The sequence below is a fragment of the Martes martes genome (assembly GCF_963455335.1).
Source record: "Martes martes genome assembly, chromosome: 13".
Taxonomy (NCBI): Eukaryota; Metazoa; Chordata; class Mammalia; order Carnivora; family Mustelidae; genus Martes; species Martes martes.
The window spans coordinates 275,580-286,913 of record NC_137901.1 but is presented as its reverse complement, the minus strand read 5'-3'; the positions used below and the strand labels follow the sequence as shown (position 1 = coordinate 286,913).

General features: G+C 48.1%; 1 protein-coding gene across 1 annotated transcript; it reads left to right on the top strand.

Annotated features, from left to right (window-relative positions):
* The first annotated feature begins 1,204 nt into the window (after positions 1–1,204).
* On the top strand, positions 1,205–5,510 carry HSBP1L1 (heat shock factor binding protein 1 like 1). The gene is made up of 4 exons (XM_080822205.1): positions 1,205–1,298; positions 2,277–2,343; positions 3,248–3,342; positions 5,297–5,510. The coding sequence occupies exons 1-4, from the start codon at positions 1,248–1,250 to the stop codon at positions 5,300–5,302; spliced, it is 219 nt and encodes a 72-aa protein (XP_080678331.1). The 5' UTR covers positions 1,205–1,247; the 3' UTR covers positions 5,303–5,510.
* Positions 5,511–11,334: the final 5,824 nt, after the last annotated feature.

Here is an 11,334-nt window from a genome sequence, read left to right as displayed (position 1 = left end):
TGCACGAGCCCCTCAGAAAGGGACCAGGAAACATAAACGCAGAAGGGAGGGTGGTGGGCGCCGGGGGTCCTGGAGGGGGACATGCAGGTCACAGCAGGGGGGGCACAGTTCCACTTTGGGGAGATGAAGGGGTCCTGCAGGCGGTGGAGACCATGGCACAACAGTACGACCTGGATATGTGCAGGGCCGCCGCACCAGACCCCAGTTGGATCCTCAGTGGGACCCCCAGTTGGACCCCTGTCGGACCCCCCGCCGGACCCCCGTCGGACCCCCGTCGGACCCCCCGTCGGATCCCCCGTCGGACCCCCCGTCGGACCCCCCGTCGGACCCCCGTCGGACCCCCGTCGGACCCCCCGTCGGACCCCCCGTCGGACCCCCCGTCGGATCCCCCGTCGGACCCCCGTCGGAGCCCCCGTCGGACCCCCCGTCGGACCCCCGTCGGACCCCCGTCGGAGCCCCCGTCGGACCCCCGTCGGACCCCCCGTCGGACCCCCCGTCGGACCCCCGTCGGAGCCCCCGTCGGACCCCCGTCGGACCCCCGTCGGACCCCCGTCGGAGCCCCGTCCGACCCCCGTCGGACCGGTTAAGGCGGTACAGTTTGTCCCGCGCGCTCTACCGTGGCAGTAAGGCGGTGCTCCCTCTGCCCTCCTCTTTCGTCTCTGAAGCAATGAAAACAAAGCAAACAGTCCTGGGCAGGGTGAGCAACGCCTGCCTGGCCCCCGCCCAGGTCAGCAGGCCAGGGTGTCAGCAGGGCCCAGGGCGCACAGCCGGCCCCAGGCGGCTCTCCGCCTGCACGAGGGGACCCGCCCTTGCACGGGAGGTGCGTCCTGTCTTCCAGAAGGCCTGGCTGGCCCCGCCCGCCGGGCAGGTGCACAGGCCCCTCCCCGCACAAGGTGGCCCCTCCCTCCCCGGGGAAGCTGACCATCCGGCCTGGAGGAGCCCGCACCTCCCCGGGATCCCCCCGGGAGCCGCCCCGGTTTTGTTTGCCTGTCCCCGCACAGGCGGCCGCGCCGGCCCCGGAATTCACTTCTGGGGACCCGAGCTGCTGCGCTGCCTCCCACATCGGGGCTCCCCCAGGCCCCCCCAACCGCCCGCAGCCTGAGCATCTCGGCGACCGGCTGCCCAACAGCCCTGCGCCGCCGCGGGGACCTGTCGGGGTGCAGCGCAGCTGACGCCCAGGGGCCGCCGGGCCGGCGGGGAACCACCCGGCCCACTGGGACCCACCAGGACACTGGTACCCACTGGACATGGACGCGCGGGGACCCAAAGCCCCCGGCGGGGACGCGCTGGGCGACGCGGTGAGTGGGGTCCCCTCCCTTCCCTCCTCCGCGTCCCTCCGCACCTGCACCGCCTCCAGGACTGAGGGCGGGTCCTGGGTGGGCGGGGCGGGGGGTACTAGGGCAGGCTCCCCCCTCCCCTGCAAGCCTTTCGCGCCCGCACCCCTTCCCGCCCCCCGTTCGCCCGAGGCCACGCCGGCCGGCGCGCGTCGGGACGCAGGCTGGCAGGCCGGGGGCTCGTCTTCTCCTCCTTGTCCGCGTGCTCCTGACCACGCGAGGAAGAAGGAAAGCGAGCCGGTCCGCAGGGAAGGCGCCGCAGCGTCTCCACCTGCAGATGCAGAGTCGAGACGGCCCCCGCCCAGGCTTTCTCGTCCGCGCGCGAGGTCACGCGCGCCCCGCACTGCGCACGCGGGTCTGCAAGCGCCGGAGCCCGCAGGACTAGGGCTTGTCTCAGTAACGCACCGGCGCCTCTGGGCCGGTGGACACCGTCCGCAACCCCGGCTCGGGGCGGGCCGAGGGAGGCCGCGGGCAGGTGCTGCGGCCGCTGCTTCCGCGCTCCTCGGGGACTCGCGGGCCCCCGAGTTGTCACACTCTCCCGCGTCCCCTGCTGCGCATCGGTAGTTGTAACGCCTGCCTTCAGGTGCACGATGCTTTCGAGCTAGTTTTCGCGGGGGGTGGGAGGCGAGGGCAGGCCTGCTTGACCTTGTTCCGCGTCGGGCTCTCTCCTTGTCCCGGCACCATCCGGAAAGGTTTTCCTCACCCTTTGGATCGAAAGTCCTCGGCACCTTGTCAAAAATCTAACTAACTAACTAAGGATGATTCTGTTCCATGACGCTAAAATGTCCTACATCGAGAGTAAATATTTTTTTAAAAGGAAGGCGATAGATCTAATTTAATTACAGACATCAAGAGACATATATATATATATATATATATATATATATATATATATATATATATATATAAAATTACATTCAGTTTTGTGGTTCATTTTTTCAGGCAGAAAATCTATTTCAGGAACTTCAAGAACATTTTCAAGCTCTGACTGCAACATTAAACCTCAGAAATATCCTTTTCTATCTTACAACAAATACCGTGATGCTTTTGAACTCTGAAATTATCATGGAACCTCTTTTTGTCCGCCACTAATGGATAATTAACCCAGCATTTCCTGGTGTTTACATTTGCGCCTCTCCCTGGTATCCCGATGCAGCAATTACCACTCACAGGTAATTACTTCCTGCCTGGCCAGCAAAACAGGGCATTTTGTATGACAATGATAAAATGCAAGGACACAATGCACAGTACTGCCCAGTGGGGCTTTTCCACTGAGCCCTAAATAAATCTGAATGACATTTGTACTCCACCAATCAGAAACTTGCAAACGTAATAGGGAATGTCAGCTTACTGCTTTGTAAGACATGAATTCAAACAGAATAAGGATAGAAAGTTTGTTTCCACTTCAAGCAAACCTGGATAATGGAACTTCTGCCCTAAGACTTGGGGAGCTAGAGTTGTATGTGTAATGTTGTAAATGTTGTAAAGTGATTTTATAACATTAAGGTCATTCCTTAGAAATTATATGTAAAGTGTTTGCATATGAACCATTTACTTCAACTTCTGAGTCTGTAGATGGGTTCTCATAGGGAAAAACATATTCTTAAACATGGTAAAATAAAACTAGGAAAGCTGGTTTTAAACAGAATTAGTTTCCATTATATATACATACTCATCAGAGTTTGGTTAAAACATAGTTAAACCTACAAGACCATCTCATGTGTCTGAATCTGTGTCCACACAAAGGGAGCCAAGTTTCCTACTGAGCTCACATTTCAAAGGGTAAAGACTCATTATGAAACCCTCAGGGAAATGGTTAATTTGCACTGATGCAGAGTTGATTCCCTCCTTTTAAAAGTTGCATCAGTAGCCTTGATGAGCAGGTGTGGTTTGAAGTCTCCTTGACGTTGTACTGGAAGAAATGGGAAATCGCATTGAGGATTTACAGAAGAATGTCAGTGACCTAATGGTGCAAGCTGGGATCGAAAATTCTATTAAAGAACAAATGGTAAGGTCATCATTAGGAAAGTAAATATGTTTGCCTTTTGCATTATCTTTTGATTGCTTTCATCTTGAAAAATAAGATCCCACAGTTGTTCACTGTGGGGATGACGGCCTTTATCCTACATAGAAAACTTTTAGGAATAATAAAAGACATTTACAAGTGCTCTTTTCTAAGTAGACCAACTGGAATGCTCCTCGTCCTAATTCCTTAAAAAGCGTGTGTTTGAGTGATGGGTTCTGCGTTTGGCCGTCAGCTTTTACTATAGCACTTTTCCCTCCCGCCCAACGGGTCTTCAGTCAAAGCACGGGTTAGGACGGAGCAGAGGGTGGGGCGTAGAGCGAGTCGTTTCTGCTGGACGATATATTTCTATGGCCATTTAAAGAAAATGCGTGTGCATTAAGCCCTCGGTTTCATGGTGGTTCTTGAGGGTCCCACGCCGGCCCCCACCATGCAAACATTTCTCTTCCAGTGAAACGTCGCACTTAACCCCGCGATGCAAACACGTGCTTGACTTCAGGGCTGGGACTGGATTTACGTCCATGTGACATGGGGACAGACACGGCCTTATTTTATGAAGATACTGACCCATATTTTGTTTCCAAAATATTCTGATTATATAAGCCAATTTTGATGGAATAGTTAAGGTACCTTTGTTTTCCCGTTTTCTTTTTTTTTTTTTTTAAAGATTTTATTTATTTATTTGTCAGAGAGAGTGGGCACAGGCAGACAGAGAGGCAGGCAGAGGCAGAGGGAGAAGCAGGCTCCCCGCCGAGCAAGGAGCCCGATGTGGGACTCGATCCCAGGACCCCAGGATCATGACCCGAACCGAAGGCAGCCGCTCAACCAACTGAGCCACCCAGGCGTCCCTGTTTTCCCGTTTTCTTTCACAATTGTTATCCTTCGCCAGCTGGCAAATGGTCCGTACTCTACCTGCTGAATCAGGGCCGGTTCACCTCCCAGTGACTTAGAAATACCTGTGTCTCGTCTTCTGGGGAAAAGGTAACCCCAGGCGGTGCCCTGCTGCCCCGGGGCTGCACAACACTGCATGGGGTGCTCTGTGTGCAGGGTGCACTCAGGGCGCATCTGGCCCCCCAGCCTCCCGGCCGAGCCCTCCGCCCGCGGGGCTGAGTGGGTGGTAAGACAGGGCGTGAGGACACTGCCCGCTGCAGGCTGGGGGTGGCAGCCCAGGAGCCCGGGTCCTTCCCTGCGTCCCCCAGATCCAGCTGCTGTTTTAAATTTAGTCAAAACCACCAACTATTAGGATCAAGTTAAATGATTGAGTAAATGTGGAGCCCTCCCTGTTGGAGGCGCCTGCGGCCTGAGAGGTCAGACACCCAAGTTTGTTTCAAAGGGTCCTGCTGCTGAGACGGACAGAAAGACCCAAACAGAGATGTTTGGATAAACCTGGGTCTGCTGGTTGCACTAGGTCAGGGGTCACAGAGGGCTTGTGCCGGGGGCTTGGGGGGACTCCGCACACCTCTGAAACCCGTGTTGCTGTCCTGGGGAAGGGTGATGGGAGGAGGCAGATTCGGTGAGCCCAAAATGTCGGAGACGTCCTCAGTTTGTCGGTGTCCCCATTGCACGACACCGTGGCCCCTTTCCTGCAGTTACTTCCATGCAGAGACACAGTGTACCTCGCGGGGGTTCTGTCCGGGCTGCCTGGGAGGGTCGGTCACGGCGGTGGGACACCGATGAGAAACAGTGTTTTGTTGTTTCAAGAGTACACACTGTTTCCTCACCTTCCCTTGTGAACCCGCACGGACCCCATCGGGGGAAAAGGAAAAGCATTTAACGTGTATGTTCTCCTACACACCGGATTTTTCTTATCCACAAATCCTTTAATAATTATAGGAAATTAAGGTATTTTTCTTGAAAGCTTTGGCTTCCTGTTTATTTAACTGTACATTGATTGGTATATAAATCAACCATTACCTCTTTCAATTTTTTTTTCTTACAGACCTGAGGACGGTAGACCAGTCATTTGAAAATGTGATAAAGTCTTCCCTTCCTCTCTCTCTGCCTGCCTCTCTGCCTACCTGTGATCTCTGTCTGTCAAATTAAATAAAATCTTAAAAAAAAAAAAAGGAAATGTGATAAAGTCAAAACTGCACTTTTAAAATAATAATTTGCATGAGTTCTGACTTTTACTACTTAATTTAAAAATTCATTCTAATAAAAAGAAAGATTAAAAGAACAAACAATCCAGTAAGAACATAATTCAGAAAATGATTAACAAAGATGATTGTAAAATTTTTTCAATACATACCTTGTATTTATAAATCATGGGAGAAAAACATAAGCTACATTAGGTCAATGTTTTTTTCCTGAATTAAGTTCTATATAGATCTTTTTAAAAAGCATCATAAGCTGTTTTCTGATTGAGATTGCTTTTTAAGTAACTGCATTCCAACCCAGCTTTTCCACTCCCACGGGGTTTGGGAAGACTCATTTTAATCTGTCCAGTCCAAACAGATTCGGACAGCAGTGTTCTCCAGGCCCAACCCAACCCAAGAGAACAGCTTGTCCGGGAGCTCAGTCGGCCTCGCCCACCCTGCTCCTGGAGGGTAGTTACCCAGGAGAAGCAGACGTACTTCAGTGTACTTTGTAGGCTATAGAGAGACAATCAAGTAATTGTATGATTTGCCTCTCTAAGCCAAAGTAAAATAGCGCTATGATCATCTAAAAAGGGGTTGGCAGGTGGTAACTATGCACACAACACCAGCTTCTCAATCATTTTTTGGAAGTAGTTCTTTTTCAGGGTCTCTGGGTGGCTCAGTCAGTTAAGCATCTGCCTTCAGCTCAGGTCATGATCCCAGGCTCCCTGCTCGGTCGGTGGGGAGCCTGCTTCTCCCTGTCCCTCTACTGCTCCCTGTTTGTGCTCTGTCAAATAAATTTTAAAAATCCTTTTTTTTTTTTTTTTAGATTTTATTTATTTATTTGACACAGAGAGAGAGAGATCACAAGCAGGCAGAAAGGTAGGCAGGGGCAGGGGTAGCAGGCTCCACGCAAAGTGGAGAGCCCAACGTGGGGCTCGATCCCAGGACCCCGAGACCATGACCTGAGCCAAACGCAGAGGCCCAACCCACTGAGCCACCCAGGCACCCCTATAAAAATTAAAAAAAAAAAAGAATTAAGGGCGCCTGGGTGGCTCAGTGGGTTAAAGTCTCTGCCTTTGGCTCAGGTCATGATCCCAGGGTCCTGGGATTGAGCCCCGCATCGGGTTCTCTGCTCAGGGCGGAGCCTGCTTCCCTCTCTATCTCTCTGCCTGCCTCTCTGCCTACTTGTGATCTCTGTCCGTCAATTAAATAAATAAAATCTTTTTAAAAAATTGAAAAGGGTTGATAATAGGCTCTCATTGTAAAAAATAACCTTATACCTGTATATGAAATAAAACTTATTCTTCATCTAAAAGTCAAAATTACCCAGAATTCTACAATTTAGAATTAACCACTGTAAGCACTTCTCTGTGCACATACTATTTTATATATGCTTGATCATGTTGTTTATAATCTCATATCCTGTTCTTTTCATATCATAAACATTTTGTGAGAATTTCGTACACTTTTCATACTTTTTTTTTAAATGTCTGACTACTATTCTATCGTATGTAATAATCTGAACTTTCCTGTAATACCCCTCGGACACCTGAGGCTGCTCCCCACTTTCCCGCTGTTAAAAATAATGCCGTGGGGAGCGCTGTTACCATGAATTCTGCACACATTTCCTTAGGGTCAGAAGTACATTTGGTCAAATGCATCTAAGAAAGGGAGCGTCACGTTATACTCCCAAAAGGGGTGCATGTCTTTCTTTTTATGATTTTATTTTTAAAAAAGATTTTATTTATTTGAGAGACAGAGAGAGCACAAGCAGGGGGAGCAGCAGGCAGAGGGAGAAGCAGACTCCCCAGTCAGCAGGAAGAACGATGCAGGGCTTGATCCCGGGACCCTGAGACCATGACCCGAGCTGAAGGCAGACACGTCACTGACTGAGCCCCCCAGGCGTCCCCATGTCTTTCTTTTTTTAATCCAAAGTTTTAAAATGGCATCATTTGGATTCAGTATTCTTGGTGGTTTAAAATCATGGTAGTTCCATTGGAGTATGTGAACAATCTCAAAGCATCTTGGTTCCTATCATAATCTCAGCAGAAATTAAAGTGGATATTTGAAGTAAACCAAACAGATTTGAGTCCTCATTAATAACACAGACCACAGTTCAAAATACAGGATTTTTAATTAAGTAAGTAGAAAAGAAAGCTTCTAGGCACCCGGGGGGGCTCAGTCAGTTGAGCGTCTGACTCTTGAGTCCAGCTCAGGGTGTGATCTCGAGGACACAGGATCGAGCCCCAGGATGGGCTCCGCACTCAGAGGGGGGTCTGCTTGAGATCCTCTCTCTCCCTCTCTCCCAGCCCCTCCCCCTGCTCACACTCTTTCTCGAAATAAATACAGAAAATCTTTTTAAAAGGGGGTGGGAGAAAGCTTCTATTAGTTAATAACTAAAATAAAAACATTAGAGTGCCTGGCCGGCTCCGCTGGTAACGTGTGCGGCTCTTGATCTCAGAGTCACGAGTTCAAGCCTCACATTGGGTGTGGAGCCTACTTAAGAAATGAAAAAGAAACATTTGTGCTTTCCAAAACACTAACTTCTTTCTAAGGAAAGTTCCAAGCTGATCCCCTTTCATCGTCTGACATTTAATATCTCAATTATTTACTCAAACCACAGACACCTGCCTTTAGAGGTTATCTGCCATTTTATAATATCATCCCTGTTTTAACATCTTCCTAACATTTTTTTCAATTTTATTTAATTTTTTAGATTTTTAAATTTATTAACATAGAGTATATTATTTGTTTCAGGGTACAGGTCTGTGAATCATCAGTCTTACACACTTCACAGCACTCACCCTAGCACATACCCTCCCCAGTGTCCATCACCCAGCCACCCCAGCCCTCCCACCCACCTCCACTCCAGCCACCCTCAGTTTGTTTCCTGAGATTAAGAGTCTCTGTGGTCTGTCTCCCTCTCTGGTTTCGTCTTGTTCCATTTTCCCCTGTGATCCTCTGCCTTGTTGCTTAAATTCCACGTATCAGGGAGATCATATATCAATTGTCTTTCTCTGATTGACTTATTTCGTTCAGCATAATGCTGTCTAGTTCCATCCACATCGTTGCAAATGGCAAGACTCCATTTCTCTTGATGGCTGTGTAGTATTCCATTGTGTATATGGATCACATCTTCTCTATCCATTCATCTGTTGATGGACATCTAGGCTCTTTCCATAGTTTGGCTCTTGTGGACATTGCTGCTATGAACATTCGGGTGCACGTGCCCCTTCGGATCACTACATTTGTATCCTTAGGGTAAATACCCAGTAGTGTGATTGCTAGGTCATGGGGTAGCTCTATTTTCACCTTTTTTTTTTTAAGATTTTATTTATTTATTTGACAGACAGAGATCACAAGGAGGCAGAGAGGCAGGCAGAGAGAGAGGAGGAAGCAGGCCCCCCACTGAGCAGAGATCCCGACTCGGGGCTCGATCCCAGGACCCTGAAATCATGACTCAAGCGCAAGGCAGAGGCTTAACCCACTGAGCCACCCAGGCGCCCCTATTTTCAACTTTTTGAGGAACCTCCATGCTGTGTTCCAGAGTGGCTGCCCCAGCCTGCATTCCCACCAACAGTGCAGGAGGGTTCCCCTTTCTCCGCATCCTCGCCAGCATCTGTCGTTTCCTGACTTGTTATTTTTAGCCATTCTGACTGGAGTGAGGTGGGATCTCACTGTGGTTTTGATTTGTATTCCCCTGATGCCAAGTGACACTCAGCATTTCTTCATGTGTCTGTTGGCCATCTGGATGTCTTCGTTGCAGAAAAGTCGGTTCATGTCCTCTGCCCATTTCTTGATTGGATTATTTGTTCTTCGGGTGTTGAGTGAAAGGTTCTTTATAGATTTTGGACACTAGCCCTTTATCTGATATGTCATTTGCAAATATCTTCTCCCATCTGTCAGTTGTCTTTTGGTTTTGTTGACTGTTTCCTTTGCTGTGCAAAAGGTTTTGATCTTGACGAAGTCCCAATAGTTCATTTTTGCCCTTGCTTCCCTTGCCTTTGGCGATGTTTCTAGGAAGACGTTGCTGCGGCTGAGGTCGAAAAGGTTTCTGCCTGTGTTCTCCTCAAGGATTTTTTTTTTTTTTTAAAGATTTTATTTACTTATTTGACAGACAGATCACAAGTAGGCAGAGAGGCAGGCAGAGAGAGAAGGGAGGAAGCAGGCTCCCCACTGAGCAGAGAGCCCAATGCGGGGCTCGATCCCAGGAATCTGGGATCATGACCTGAGCTGAAGGCAGAGGCTTTAACCCACTGAGCCACCCAGGCGCCCCTCCTCAAGGATTTTGATGGATTCCTGTCTTACATTTAGGTCTTGCATCCAATTTGAGTCTATTTTTGTGTGTGGTGTAAGGAAATGGTCCAGTTCCATTCTTGTGCATGTGGCTGTCCAATTTTCCCAACACCATTTGTTGAAGAGACTGTCTTTTTTCCATTGGACATTCTTTCTTGCTTTGTTGAAGATTAGTTGACCCTAGAGTTGAGGGTCCATTTCTGGGCTCTCTAGTCTGTTCCATTGATCTGTGTGTCTGTTTTTGTGCCAGTACCATACTGTCTTTAGATGATTACAGTTTTGTAATAGAGCTTGAAGTCCAGAATTGTGATGCCCCCAGCTTTGCCTTTTCTTTATCAACATGTGTCTGGCTATTCGGGGTCATTTTTGTTCCCTACATATTTTAGGATTATTTGTTCCATTTCTGTGGGAAAAATTTATGGTATTTTGATAGGGATTGCATTAAATGTATACATTGCTCTAGGTACATTAGACACTTTAACAACATTTATTCTTCCAATCCATGAGCATGGAATGGTTTTTCATTTGTGTCTTCTTAAATTTCTTTTATGAGTACTTTATAGTTTTCTGAGTACAGATTCTTTGCCTCTTTGGTTAGGTTTATTCCCAGTTATCTTACAGTTTTGGGTGCAATTGTAAATGGGGTTGACTCCTTAATTTCTCTTTCTTCTGTCTTGTTGTTGGTGTAAAGAAATGCAACTGATTTCCATGCATTGATTTTAAATCCTGCCACTTTACTGAATTCCTGTATGAGTTCTAGCAGATTTGGAGTGGAGTCTTTTGGGTTTTCCACAGTATCGTATCATCTGCAAAGAGTGAGAGTTTGACTTCTTCTTTGCCCATTTGGATGCTTTTATTTCTTTTTGTTGTCTGACTGCCGAAGCTAGGACTTCTAGTACTATGTTGAATAGCAGTGGTGATAGTGGATATTCCTGCCATGTTCCTGACCTTAGGGGAAAAGTTCTCAGTTTTTCCCCATTGAGAGTGATATTCACAGTGGGTTTTTCATAGATGGGTTTGATGATATTGAGGTATGTTTCCTCTTTCCCTGCACTGTGAAGAGTTTTGATCAAGAAATGATACTGTAATTTGTCAGATGCTTTTTCTGCATCTATTGAAAGGATCCTATCATTCTTGTTCTTTCTTTTATCAATGTATTGTATCACATTGATTGATTTGCAGATGTTGAACTAACCTTGCAGCCCTGGAATAAATCCCACTTGGTCATGGTGAATAATCCTTTTAATATACTGTTGGATCCTATTGGCTAGTATTTTGGTGAGAATTTTCGCATCTGTGTTTATCACAGATATTGGTCTGTAATTCTCCTTTTTGATGGGGTCTTTGTCTGGTTTGGGGATCAAGGTAATGCTGGCCTCATAAAATGAGTCTGGAAATTTTCCTTCCGTTTCTATTTTTTGGAGCCATTTCAGAAGAATAAGTATTAATTCTTCTTTAAATGTTTGGTAGAATTCCCCCGGGAAGCCATCTGGCCCTGGGCTCTTGTTTCTTGGAAGATTTTTGATGACTCCTTCAATTTTCTTGTTGGTTATGGTTCTGTTCAGGTTTTCTAGTTCTTCCTGGTTCAGTTTTGGTAGTTTAC

What these genes read in the sequence shown, in the direction of transcription:
- HSBP1L1 (XM_080822205.1), top strand. Translation starts at nt 1,248, where the DNA reads ATGGACGCGCGGGGACCCAAAGCCCCCGGCGGGGACGCGCTGGGCGAC. An exon ending in GGGACGCGCTGGGCGACGCG is followed by an intron (nt 1,299 to 2,276) that starts GTGAGTGGGGTC and finishes TCATTTTTTCAG; the next exon opens with GCAGAAAATCTATTTCAGGA. An exon ending in TGCAACATTAAACCTCAGAA is followed by an intron (nt 2,344 to 3,247) that starts ATATCCTTTTCT and finishes TTGACGTTGTAC; the next exon opens with TGGAAGAAATGGGAAATCGC.